The sequence below is a fragment of the Labrus bergylta genome, chromosome 17 (assembly GCF_963930695.1).
Source record: "Labrus bergylta chromosome 17, fLabBer1.1, whole genome shotgun sequence".
Taxonomy (NCBI): Eukaryota; Metazoa; Chordata; class Actinopteri; order Labriformes; family Labridae; genus Labrus; species Labrus bergylta.
In genome coordinates, this window is record NC_089211.1 from 9030428 (window position 1) to 9042415 (window position 11988).

An 11988-nucleotide genomic window follows, 5' to 3' on the forward strand; every position below is an offset into this window, starting at 1 on the left:
TTTTAAGATCCATAAGAAGAAGTTTCTTGCAACAAATGTTAAAGTAATCAATCAATAGGCTATAGGGTAATTTTAAGATTTGATACCAGACATTAAAAAATAACCTTTATCAAACAGTACCTGCAATCACAAACAGAGTTTAAAAAGGATGTTTGTCAGCCTGTTTCGAGCAGAGCCAGTGTGAACCGGTTAAAACTTGTTATAACCGATTACTACTGGTTTTAACAGCTCATTAGTTTACCCTGAAGAACTAGAACTATGTGAGGGCTCGCTCCCTACCAGCTGATAGTCTACTCTCCTAGTGTGGTGGAATTTCTGTAGTTATTTAGATTATAATGTACAGACGTAATTAGGTTTATTCACTGTTCTCTAATGTCAGTCAGACCTGATAAGAGTTCAGCTGTTATTAGAACACCAAGTACAGGTTAGAGAGTGTCAACTGTTTTTCCTGATATCTGCAAGGATGTTAGGTAGACTTATTGTCTGCTCCAGTGTTATTGACGTCACAGATTAGTCTAGGTGGGTCAATGTGACATGACCTGATAATGGTAATGTCTTTAGGATATATGCGATGCCTTTCGAAAAGTTCTGCAGATGTGATTGAGCAAGACACGAGTACAGAAGTGTGATGTTGAATCATGTCTTCTCGAGTATTCTTCTTATGTATAAACTTTCATCAACGTAAACCATCTGAGTCAACTGAGTGTTACTGAATGTAGTCAAGTCTTAGTAATTTCTTCAACACCTAGTACCTGGAGCTATGTAAAATTACTCCGCTAACACCCTGTCGAGAAGAGAAGACTTATATAACCACAGCCCTATGATTATCTGTCTAACATTCATTTCTAGAATAATTAGATTCAAGTATAATCCTTGATTCAGGACCCTAGATTAGCCCCCGGAGGCTCTCACCCCCGGAGAGGGATTAACTGCAACTCTCCTCACTCGGATGCTAGGTGTGTATGAGGTGTGTAGTAAAAGTCAGTAGAAGTGTGCCGTGGTGTGACTGTTCATACTTACCTCCCAAGGTTCACACGGCGTCCTTAAGAGAGGCTCCGGTCTTTGTGGTGTGAATGATGAGTCAGAAAATGGTTTCAAAAAGTTTCAGAAAATTTATTGAAAAAACTGAAAAAAGATATTCAAAATTTAAATCCAAACAGTAAAAGTCAAAATATAAACATTTAAAAAGTAAAAGTAAAATACAAATTGAAAAGTTTAAACCTGAGCGTGTAGACACTTGAGGTTTTAAAAGATGTCGGTCTCAGAGACTAAGTCCCAAAACAAGGATTTAAAAGTCAGAGTGACGTGGAGTCCTTTAGAAAAAGTAAAAGAGAGCCCCGATCAGCTTTTCCACAGCATTTTTAGAGGCAAACTTTTTTCAAAGGTTCTGTAAAACCTCAACAATGCAGATTCACAGAAGCATGATACATCCACCGGTGATACCAACTTCATATGTGGTTTTAGCTTGAGACCGTAAACCATGCAGATTGGCAGAAACGCTATACACCTACGAGCTCGTATGTGTTTTTGCTCAAAGTATGGCACACTTATTCTGACCTCACAGATGTGTGCAGGATTGACAGGATATGTAAAAACAAAAAAAAATAGTTCTGACTACATGACATATGAATTAAATGATAAATGGATTAAATGATAATAAAAGAAAAATAACATATATGGTAAAAACAAATTCAACAATTGCAAAACTCTTTCTGATCTTTCAACAGTATTCTCTGTTTAGAGCACAATAGCATTTTAATCTGTTTATGAGTTGTTTCCTTCCAATATTTGATGTATTTTTCTTTTTGATAATTTGATTTGGTTGAATCAGGGGGATGTTGGGGTCTTCAGGCTGGTCTGGTCTAATCTGGGGGGTATTAGGGTCCTGAGCCTGGTTTGGTAGTATACAGGTGTTGCCGGACAGCCTCTGGACCAGCTGGTTGAGGGGACTTTTCTCTGGCTTCAGCTCTCGGCAGCTCAAGGCGATGTGATGGTAGGACTGGGTTTAACTTGTTTTTAGGTATTCATAGAATTTGAGTGCTCTTTTTTGTATTTTGAGGAGGAGGGGATATTGGCCGAGTTCTGCTCTACATGTGTTGTTCGTTCTCTCTCTCTCTCCCTCTCTCTCAATTCAATTCAATTCAATTCAAAGGGGCTTTATTGGCATGAATTTCAAATGAACATTGCCAAAGCATAAAATAAAATGTGTCCAAATATTTGGACAGTACACAATAAGCAGTAATATGAATATTTACACAACATTAACATTGATTATATAGTAAGTGGATAAATATACAAATGTGTGTGTGTGTGTGTGTGTGTGTGTGTGTGTGTGTGTGTGTGTGTGTTGATCATTGTCCCTCAGGTTGTGGCAAAACATTTTGGGCAGCAGGATATGCCCTGTCTCCTTCTCCTAGGAGTATTTGTATTTTGGAGAGTTCATTGAGCTCTTTGAAATCTGTGATGAATAAAAGTTCCTTGTTTCATCAAACGTTTCACAATGTAGGAGTGCATCTCTGTCTCCACCTCACCTGTCCAACAGTGACCACATGTTCTGTTTTCTTTGGGTTGCCATGGTTTTTTGTGTCTTCCTGTTTGCCAGTTTGTGGTCACTGGGCTTGTACCTGGTGAGGATCAGTCTCTGCTTTCTATCTCTGACAGTAGAGAGACGGGTCTGACGGGGGGCAGTTAGCCTCAGTACCAACTGACATAGGGGACTCTTTTCTGGGCTCTTGAGTCTGGAGGGCTTTGGAGAGGATGATGTCTGTGGGGCTGGATGTATGCATGCATGTGTTGGTGTGTTTCTGTGTACGTGTAAAATATGTGTGCAGAATTCAGCGTGTAAAGATTCTGTTGGATGATTGTCCCAGCGTGTGTAGCTCTGATGTCTGAGTGGACCCCATACTTCACTACCGTACAGTTCAATGGGCTGGATGACACTATCAGATATTTTAAGTCAGATTCTCTCTCTCTCTAATAGATAAGAATGAAAGTTTTGTTGGTGAATAAGAAACTAGAAGGAATTACAAATGTGAAATTTACAATGTGATTACATTTAAGTTTATGTGGAGCATTAATATCATGATTAAATCTTTGCTATGATTTAAAGTTTGTATCAACAAGATCATCGTGTTTAAATCAGAGCTTCTCAAAATGATCTTGTTCACCTACTCCAACATTTATTTAAATGCTCTGCCAGCAGATGCAGCCAGTCTACCGATCTTGTACCCCAACCCTGCTTTGGTTCCTTTATTCACTCGCCTCTTTATCTCCTCCAGTTTCTGGACCTTCTCTTTAAACCTATCACTGTTCTCCTTCATCTTCTCAATCAGGAAGTCCAGATGGATATGAGTGGACAGTGAATCAACATTCAGAGCGATCTGCTCCAGTTTGACAACATGTTGGAAGGAGTCTTCCAACCACTGATCTTTGTCCTTTTTAAGTTCGTCCATTTTCTTCTGAACTGTTTCCAGAAGGCTTGTTTTCTCTTTGCAGTCTGCTTTACTTTGGTCAAACTTCTTTTTCACATCTTGAAGAGTTTTTGTCCCTTTCCTTGTCTTAGTCACATATCTCCACTTTTCCTTCACATGATCCGACACAGGGCATTTCCCTGTACATACAGTGCAGCAACCTTTTTTCATCACCTCACAGCCTTTGGGAGACCAGGCCACTGTGCATCCAGGGTAGTGACAGTTCTCCTCACAGACATTACAGGACACAGCTCCTTCATATAACACCCATGCCCACATTCCTCCGCTGATAGGTTCTTTAACTTTGTAGGGCTCATCAACTTCTACAGTGAAGTTCTCATTGCTCTTCATCTCTTGTTCATGTTTCCTCAGGGCTTCCTGAGTCTGTTGGATTTCTTTCTGTTTAAATTCAATCAGCTCAACTCGCTCTTGCAGGTTTTGGATGCTTGCTGTCAGTCTGATGCGTTCGTTCAGAACGTCCACAGTTGTCTTCAGCTGTTGTGGAGCTTTTTTAAGCAGAAACTCTCCAAACTTTAACATTCCTTCCATTGTTGTTTCATGTGCATTTTTAAGGACTCTAGTTTCCTCTGTTCTCTCTGTATTTTGTTGGTTATTAAACAGGAAGTGAACAGGCTGATTATTTTCATCTTTGGCACACTTGATGTTTGCAGCATTGAGAGCGTCAAGAACATTTTTAGGTTTCCCTCCATCTGAGTGTGTGATGAGACAGACGATGTTGTTCTCCATTTCTTTTCCAAACAGAGACGCCACTGAATCAAAGACGTACCTCAGACGGTCACTTAGTCGATTCTCGCTCGCTTTCAGCAACAGACCCACGACATTCATCTCATGAACTCCGTACTGTGAGCGGAACACGTCAGTTAATCTAGTAGAGATGGCGTCATCATATTCAGGCCCTCTGGTATCTCCGTATCCAGGAGTATCAATGATGGTCAGAGAGTAGGGCAGAGTTTTATCTTCAAAGCCAAAGATCTCGTACACGATCACATCTGATGTCTGACTTTCACATTTCACGTCACTTTCTTCGTCCTCCTCTTGACTCTGTGATTGCTTCTTCTCGTGCTCTACGATCTCAAACCAGACATTGTCCTCCCATGTCACTCCCATGGCGTAGTTGACCAGAGCGTTGATCAGAGCAGATTTTCCCGTTCCTGTTTCTCCCACAAGCAGGATAGTTTTGTGTACTTTCATTAGATCTTTTTCACCAAGAGTCATTCTTTTTATGGTTCCTATTTTCTCTTTCTTTGGTGTCAGCTGGTAGATGGTAGGAGACCCTGAACGGCTCAGGCGTTTGCAGGTGATGTGGTCATACCTGGTTGTGGTGTTTCTGTTGAAAGGTGAAGACATTCAATCAAAAACCAGAAAACATCTACAAAGAGATCCAAACGGGATCTTTTAATGAAAGCACTTTATGCAGTTTCACACCAAATGACAATCAGGGTCAATTATTTATTTTTCACAACAATAAGTCTGAATGATCAGTCCCTCCAGGAGTTTCTGGATTTTTGGGGGATTGTTGCAGCCTAAAATGATTGATTTTGCGGCAGCTTTTAAAGAATATTTCAATGCAAGTTGCAATGTTTTTAGATGTGTTTTTGCAATTAAATTGTGGCAGCAAGCAAAAATTGCAACACTAGTTGCAATTTTTTCATGTAAAAAAATCAAGACTTTTTATTATTAAACTATTTTCTTACACACACTTCGATGTGATTGAGTGATGCCTATATTTTTAACCTGAGCAGAGCCTTTGTGAAGTTACATATTCCTCTCCCTCACTCAGTGACTTCTCCCTCTCTCACACACACACACACTCACACTCACACCCTCACACACACACACACACACACTCACACTCACACCCTCACACACACACACACACACACACACACACACACACACACACACAGACACACAGACACACACACACACACACACACACACACACACACACACACACACACACACACACACACACACACACACACAGACACACACACACACACACACACACACACACACACACAGACACACACACACAACAACAAAGCCATAATAACATTCTGTATCAATACACTACAGCATTATCAAACACAGTTCAAAACAGTTAACCCCTGCTTCCGTGCAGAACATCAGGGAGTTGCCTTGCACGGTTCTTGCTGTAAGCTGTAATTTTTGTAGGTAAATGTGCGACGTTTGTGTCGGACATGTCTGCATATAAACAAGGAAGTGAGTTTGGTCAATGGTCACCAAACTTCAGTGACGTATAGCTCGCCTTTTTCGCGGGGGACTGCTATGATTAGTGAAACTCGCGGGGGAAACCATTTAAATTTATCAAATTTGCAGAAAAGTTGTGGTGATTGGACAAAATTGCAAGGTCTCCCAGAATTCACGGGGATTGGTTGAATTTGCGTTAATTGTTGCGATCGCGACATCGCAACTTCCTGGACTGAATGATGACTAAAGACTGGCTCTCAACATTGACTGAATATAAGAAGACCTAAACACCTTTAAGTTCCCCTTATGGAGGCTACAGACTGAGCGCTTTTCATGGACTCAAACATCCCGTAAAGTCGTTAAAATAGAAAGACAACATAGTAATCCGATGCCATTGTAATCAAAGTCAAATCATCATCATTGATTCTAAACTGAAAAAGGCTCATCAGCATTTGTAGGTAACTGTCGTACTTTCACATTGACCGAACCATAATGATGATGTTCTACTGAGCTAACGAGACAGTTGCAGCGGATAGCTTCCATTTTTATTGATGATTCCCACCCTGTGCACAGTGACATTCAGATTCAGCCATCTGGACGGAGGTGTTCAGTCCCACGCTGCAGAACAGAGCAGTACTTACACAGCTTTGTTCCTGCCGCTACCACTGAACTGAACAAGCTGATGTATTTATTACATATTGTAACTTTTTCATTTCTCTATTATTAATTATTTTCGTTTTTCTTTTGTGACATAAAACATATTTTTATTTAATTATCTCGGCCCCTTCTTCAAACATTTTCACCAAATAACAAGGTTCAAGGTTCAAAGTTTCTTTATTCGTCTCCCGAGGGAGAAATTTGTCTCGGATGCTGGGAAATTGCTGCATGTACAATACATCGAAAACAATATAAAAACAGTAATTACAAATGTGCAAAAACATTTAGCTTATCCGTGCTACAGTTCACCCAAGCGTCTGCTTATGTATCCATACACACATGCACATACACACACTCACTCCTACAGTCACAGGCGCATGCACACATGTACACATGCCACTCCAGACAGTTTCATACATACATACATGTCTACAGTTATCGGTACATTGGGGGCCTCCTGGTTTTCCGTTCATCCTCTATTTTTTGCTCATTAATGAGCTTAACTGAAAAAGGGACTAGTGAGTTTTTGAAGCAGTTGTGTTTGCACAGAGGATCCCTGTACCTTCTCCCTGAGTTCAGCGAAACATATTCGGATTGCAATACATGGGAAGTGTCCGATAAGATGCTGTTGGCCTGTGTGATTGTGGCCTGCTCAAAAGATCCTGGGGGGGTAAGAGGGGCACGCATTCCCATGATCTTGCCTGCTGTCTTAACCAGGCTGAGGATCTGAGCTTTAGATTTTACTGTTAAAACACCAAACCAGCTGGTGATGCCATACCCAAACACAATCACTCACTCATTTATATCGATTGATTTCTAAAATTAAATTACATTTTTATTTTATTTGTTTTTTTTACTATTGTTATTATAAATTGTACTGACCTATTATATATACAGAAACATTTATTTTCTATCTATTAATTAATGTATTTATTTTCCTGTTCAAAGCCATTACATAAATACACAAAATGATTATTTTTTTCTTCTTTTTCTTTACTATCATATTTGTTACGAATGTTATTATAAATTATATAGACCTATTATATAATATCATATTATTTATTTTATTACTATTATTATTTTAAATCCTTGTTGTCATCCATTCTCTAAAATACTCTGAATTTAAGTCGACAGTCTTCTCAACATTAATTAGTTATTTTTGATATTACTAAAACTCTTTTTCTTCTCCTTTTAGATTTTTTTTTTTTTTTGTGTTATTGTTGCCACCATTCTAATTATTACTTAATAATAATAATGTTCTGTTGGGATCTCCATGTGTTGAAACAAAGGTCCGGCCTGTAGCCACAGAAGCCTGAGTATGACTTTAAATGACTCTTACTCCCAGCATGCCCTGCCCTGCAGAAACACTCCCAGCATGCTCTGCAACATCTAACACATGTAGTGTAAGTGTAGGGTTGATAAAAGCAGTCGCCTCTCACTGTTCGATCTCTTCATGTGTGGTCTTTCTACACCAGAGGATACCTCTCTTCACAAGCTTCCAGCTTCAGGGGAGACACGCATTTCAACCACACGGCTTCCTTTGTCTTTATCCACCATTTGTACCTACCTCTCATGGTGCCCTCTCTCTCTCTCTCTCTCTCTCTCTCTCTCTCTCTCTCATCCACACACACACATCAGCACTCATGACCACACTCACACGTGCCACGCGGTTTGTTTGTAGATATCTTGTTTGCTTAGATTAGTTTATAATACAATGTTACAATTCTTAGCAGACGCTTTTATCCACGCGTACACACGCACGTGCGTTGTCTAAGTACTACACACAACCTGACCTGCTGACGAACGCACGCACGTGTGATTTCTTTATTCAAGAGAGAGCCTTTAGATGTGTGTTTGTCTGTGTGTGTTAGGCAGAGCTGGCCCTAACCATTTTGGTGCCCTAGGCAAGATTTCAGCCATTGCCCCTTTAATTAAGACAATATTCATCCAATTCATCCACTTAACAGGGGTGCGAACTTGTCACCTTTTGGCGAAATTCGCCGTTTCGGATCCCAAATATGTCATTTGTGTGATTCATTTAGATCTGCAGTAAAAACATTTGGAGGAAGGGGGCGAGGGGTAAATCTGCGACGCAAGCTGTCATGAGAACCTGATTCATGCTGCTTGTGGCCGGTGAGCACAGCCCTTGCGAACGTCGAGACATTTCACACTGACTGCAGTCAGAGCGCGAGCGCTCAACACAGCCTGAATAAAGTACTTCCGGGCCCTGTAGCCAATCATTGCAAAGATGTCGGCGCAAACCCGTCCGCGTTGTTACAAAATCTTGGAGGTGCGCAGCTGGGCGAATAATTATTTTAATGTGATAGTGGACCAGGCCCTCACTGCTCTCCATACTCGTTTTAAACAAATGCAGGAGTTTGGCAACATGTTTGGATTTATTTTTGATCTGACCAAACTGCGTGAACTGCGAGACTGACCTGCAAAGACAGTGCACAAGACTGAGTGTTGCTCTGAGCACGTCCGAATCTCAGGATACAAATGCACCGGACCTCTTCGAGAAGTTGAGGATACTTCGAGAGATAAGGGAACAACTACAGCGCTTAAAACACTTTGTTACCTCAAAGGGATTGAAGGAACTTTCCCTAACTGTGAGATTGCGCTCAGGATCCTATTGACTTTTCCAGTAACGGTGGCATCGGGCGAGCGAAGCTTTTCAAAGCTGAAAAAAACTATTTGCGCACCTCCATGTCACAGGGCAGACTGTGCGGGCTTGCCATGCTATCAACTGAAAAGGACATTGTATCCAAACTGGATTATAAAGATCTTATTGCTGAGTTTGCGGCCAAGACTCTGACATGATCAGCTTCTGCGCAATTTACGCATGGTGAGTCCATCTCATTTGTTAGAGTTACAGTGCAGTAAATAATGAGTTGTGTATAGTTGTAATGAAAATGAACATATATAATGAATGAAAAGTGGCTTAACCTACTTGTTTGAAATGTCAAGATGTCAAAAATAAAGTGACTGAGCTGACTTGATGTAAAACCACTCGTGCACAGTTGATTTTTTCCCCCTTTGAAATAAATAGAAAAAAGTCATAGCTGAGACTATATGTATGATTATTCTACTTGATAAAAACGTATTGCAGCGGGATTATGCGTGCAGTAGAACTAGAATAACTGTGTCCATGTGACTGTTATTCATGCGCAATTGCGCATCCATGTCAAAGAGCAGGGCCTCACACCCCCCCTGCGACGGCCCTGCCTATAGCATACTGCCTATGCCACGGACCGGCCCTGGTGTTAGGGCTGTTGAAATTAATCATTTAATCGATGCATCGCGATGCAGACTAGACGATTAATGCATCGATGCAGGGACAGGACATAATCGATGCTGACGAGGGTTAGAAAAAAGCATCTACTAACCACTACATGTGGTTGTTTTGCGCAGCGTTGATTGAGTTTGTTTTACCTAAACACACACAGTGGTGTGTAATGAGAGTAACGTAGGCTAACAGAGGGATTAGTGACAGAAAACAACGTAAATTGAGTCCCGGTCCTGTGCTTGTTGACTTTATGGTCCTGCAGGCTCAGACCACAGTGCTCCGCTGCAGGCTGAAACAGCTTGACTCAGTGTCTCTTTAGCCGACCGCAGCATGGATGAGCATCTTCATTACAGCTAAAGGTGTGTTTAAACTGATGCCTCGCTGTCTTAAGTCCAGGATAACTAAAGGAAGGGGGCTGTGTCGGTGACTCGTGATAAAGTGAGTGGCTGTAAACACAGTAGACTCCCGACAGTATCACCGCTAAGTGCACCTCCGCTAAAGCTGCGTTCGTTCGATGATAAACACTTTCTACTTCCGACAAGTTCTTCAAAATAAAGGTTCCGGCCTATCTGAAGTTGAAGTGCTTTTAATGTGAAACATCCATATCAGGACATGGGGTGTTTACAGCAAATGCAACTTAACACAACTCGTCTGAAATAAAAAGGACAGAAACAAAACTAACACTGAACAAAGCTCACAGCTAAAGACTACAACGTCCTGAGAAGAGAACACACAGTGACTTAAAAACATCTTTCTCTCTATAATAAACTAAACACACAAACACTTTTTACCTGTACTGTAGGCTACCTCTATAATGTATTAAGTTTAACTTACAATGTAAAGGATATTGATAATGACATTGTTGTCTAAATCACTTTTTAAATTATACAAAAGGAGTTCATATTTATAAGACTGTGTGTGTGTGTGTGTGTGTGTGTGTGTGTGTGTGTGTGTGTGTGTGTGTGTGTGTGTGTGTGTTTGTGTGTGTCTGTATGTGTGTGTGTGTGTGTGTGTGTGTGTGTGTGTGTCTGTGTGTGTGTGTCTCTGTGTGTCTGTGTGTGTCTGTGTGTCTGTGTGTGTGTGTGTGTGTGTGTGTGTGTCTGTGTCTGTGTGTGTGTGTGTGTGTGTGTCAGACCACAGCACAGTTTTCACTCGCTAAGGTTCATCACAGACTGTTCACATGAATATGTTGTCACAAACACACAGAGTGTCTGTGATTCAAACAATTATCTTCAGGTATTTCACTGCCAGGCATCAAATGTTTCCAACCCAACAGACTTGAATTTATCCTTCAGCGTTGCGCACTGCAGTCTGATCAGCTCTGTGTGGAGTTCAACTTCTTGAACTTTTTCTTGTCTTGCATCAAAGACACTCTAATCAATCACAGGTACTGAAACACTGAAACACCTCATTTGTGTTGTTAAGGAAATATATTACTCACGTTGCCATGGTTACATCTTCCGAGGAGCTGGAGGAGGGAGCAGTTGATTGGTTCTCTAAAATAAAAAAAAACAAGTGAGTGACCTCGGCGTCCCGTCAGCTGCCATCTTGATATTAACGAGTGAAGAAACTTGCTCAGCCCCTCCCCCCTTCATGCAAACATTTAAAACATTTCTCTTAATGTCGTTTCATATCAATGTAACGGTAACAGTTCGTCTCATACATTTCCCCATGTATTTCAATCTGCTGTTAAGTCTTTAAGTGTTCTCACCTGACGTTCAGCTCTCAAGGTCATGAAGCGCTCTGATGTCGAGGAGAACGAGCAGAGTTTATATCAGCAGAGGGAGGGCGCTGAGGTCACAATTTCACAGAAACAGCAGATGGAGGTCGCTCTGAGGTCACGAGTTCACAGAAACAGCAGATGGAGGGCGCTCTGAGGTCACATGAGTTCACAGAAACAGCAGATGGAGGTCGCTCTGAGGTCACATGATTTCTCAGAAACAGACCGCAACTTCTCTTCAGAAACTGCTGTAAAGTGAAGATGACAGTTTTTCTGACCTGTATTGAAATCTTTTCTTTATCAAAGCAAATAACAGATTACCTTTTCAAAGTGATCTCTGCTCTCTCTCTGACTTTCTGTTTCTGTGTACGAAAGATTCTTACTACAGATATAAAGCTAAAATAATCAGAAGAGACAAACCTTATCCAAGAGAACACTCCTCCCTCCTTTTACTTTCTGTTTCACTCATGGGTAAAGTCCCCGTTTCTCTGAAATCATGTGACAACAAAAGATGCTTCCTACAGATATAAACTCATGGTTAATAAGATGAACACCAGGAATGTCAAATAACAAACATTTATACTTTAAATTAACTCTGATCAGAACTTCACATATTCACT

At 40.9% G+C, this 11988-nt stretch overlaps 1 protein-coding gene across 1 annotated transcript; it reads right to left on the bottom strand.

The window, feature by feature from the left end:
- Positions 1–1089: 1089 nt before the first annotated feature.
- On the bottom strand, positions 1090–11316 carry LOC109986303 (uncharacterized). Its single transcript, XM_065965973.1, has 2 exons — positions 11090–11316; positions 1090–4818 (listed from the first exon to the last, which is right to left on the bottom strand). The coding sequence occupies exons 1-2, from the start codon at positions 11095–11097 to the stop codon at positions 3180–3182; spliced, it is 1647 nt and encodes a 548-aa protein (XP_065822045.1). The 5' UTR covers positions 11098–11316; the 3' UTR covers positions 1090–3179.
- Between the last annotated feature and the right edge of the window lie 672 nt (positions 11317–11988).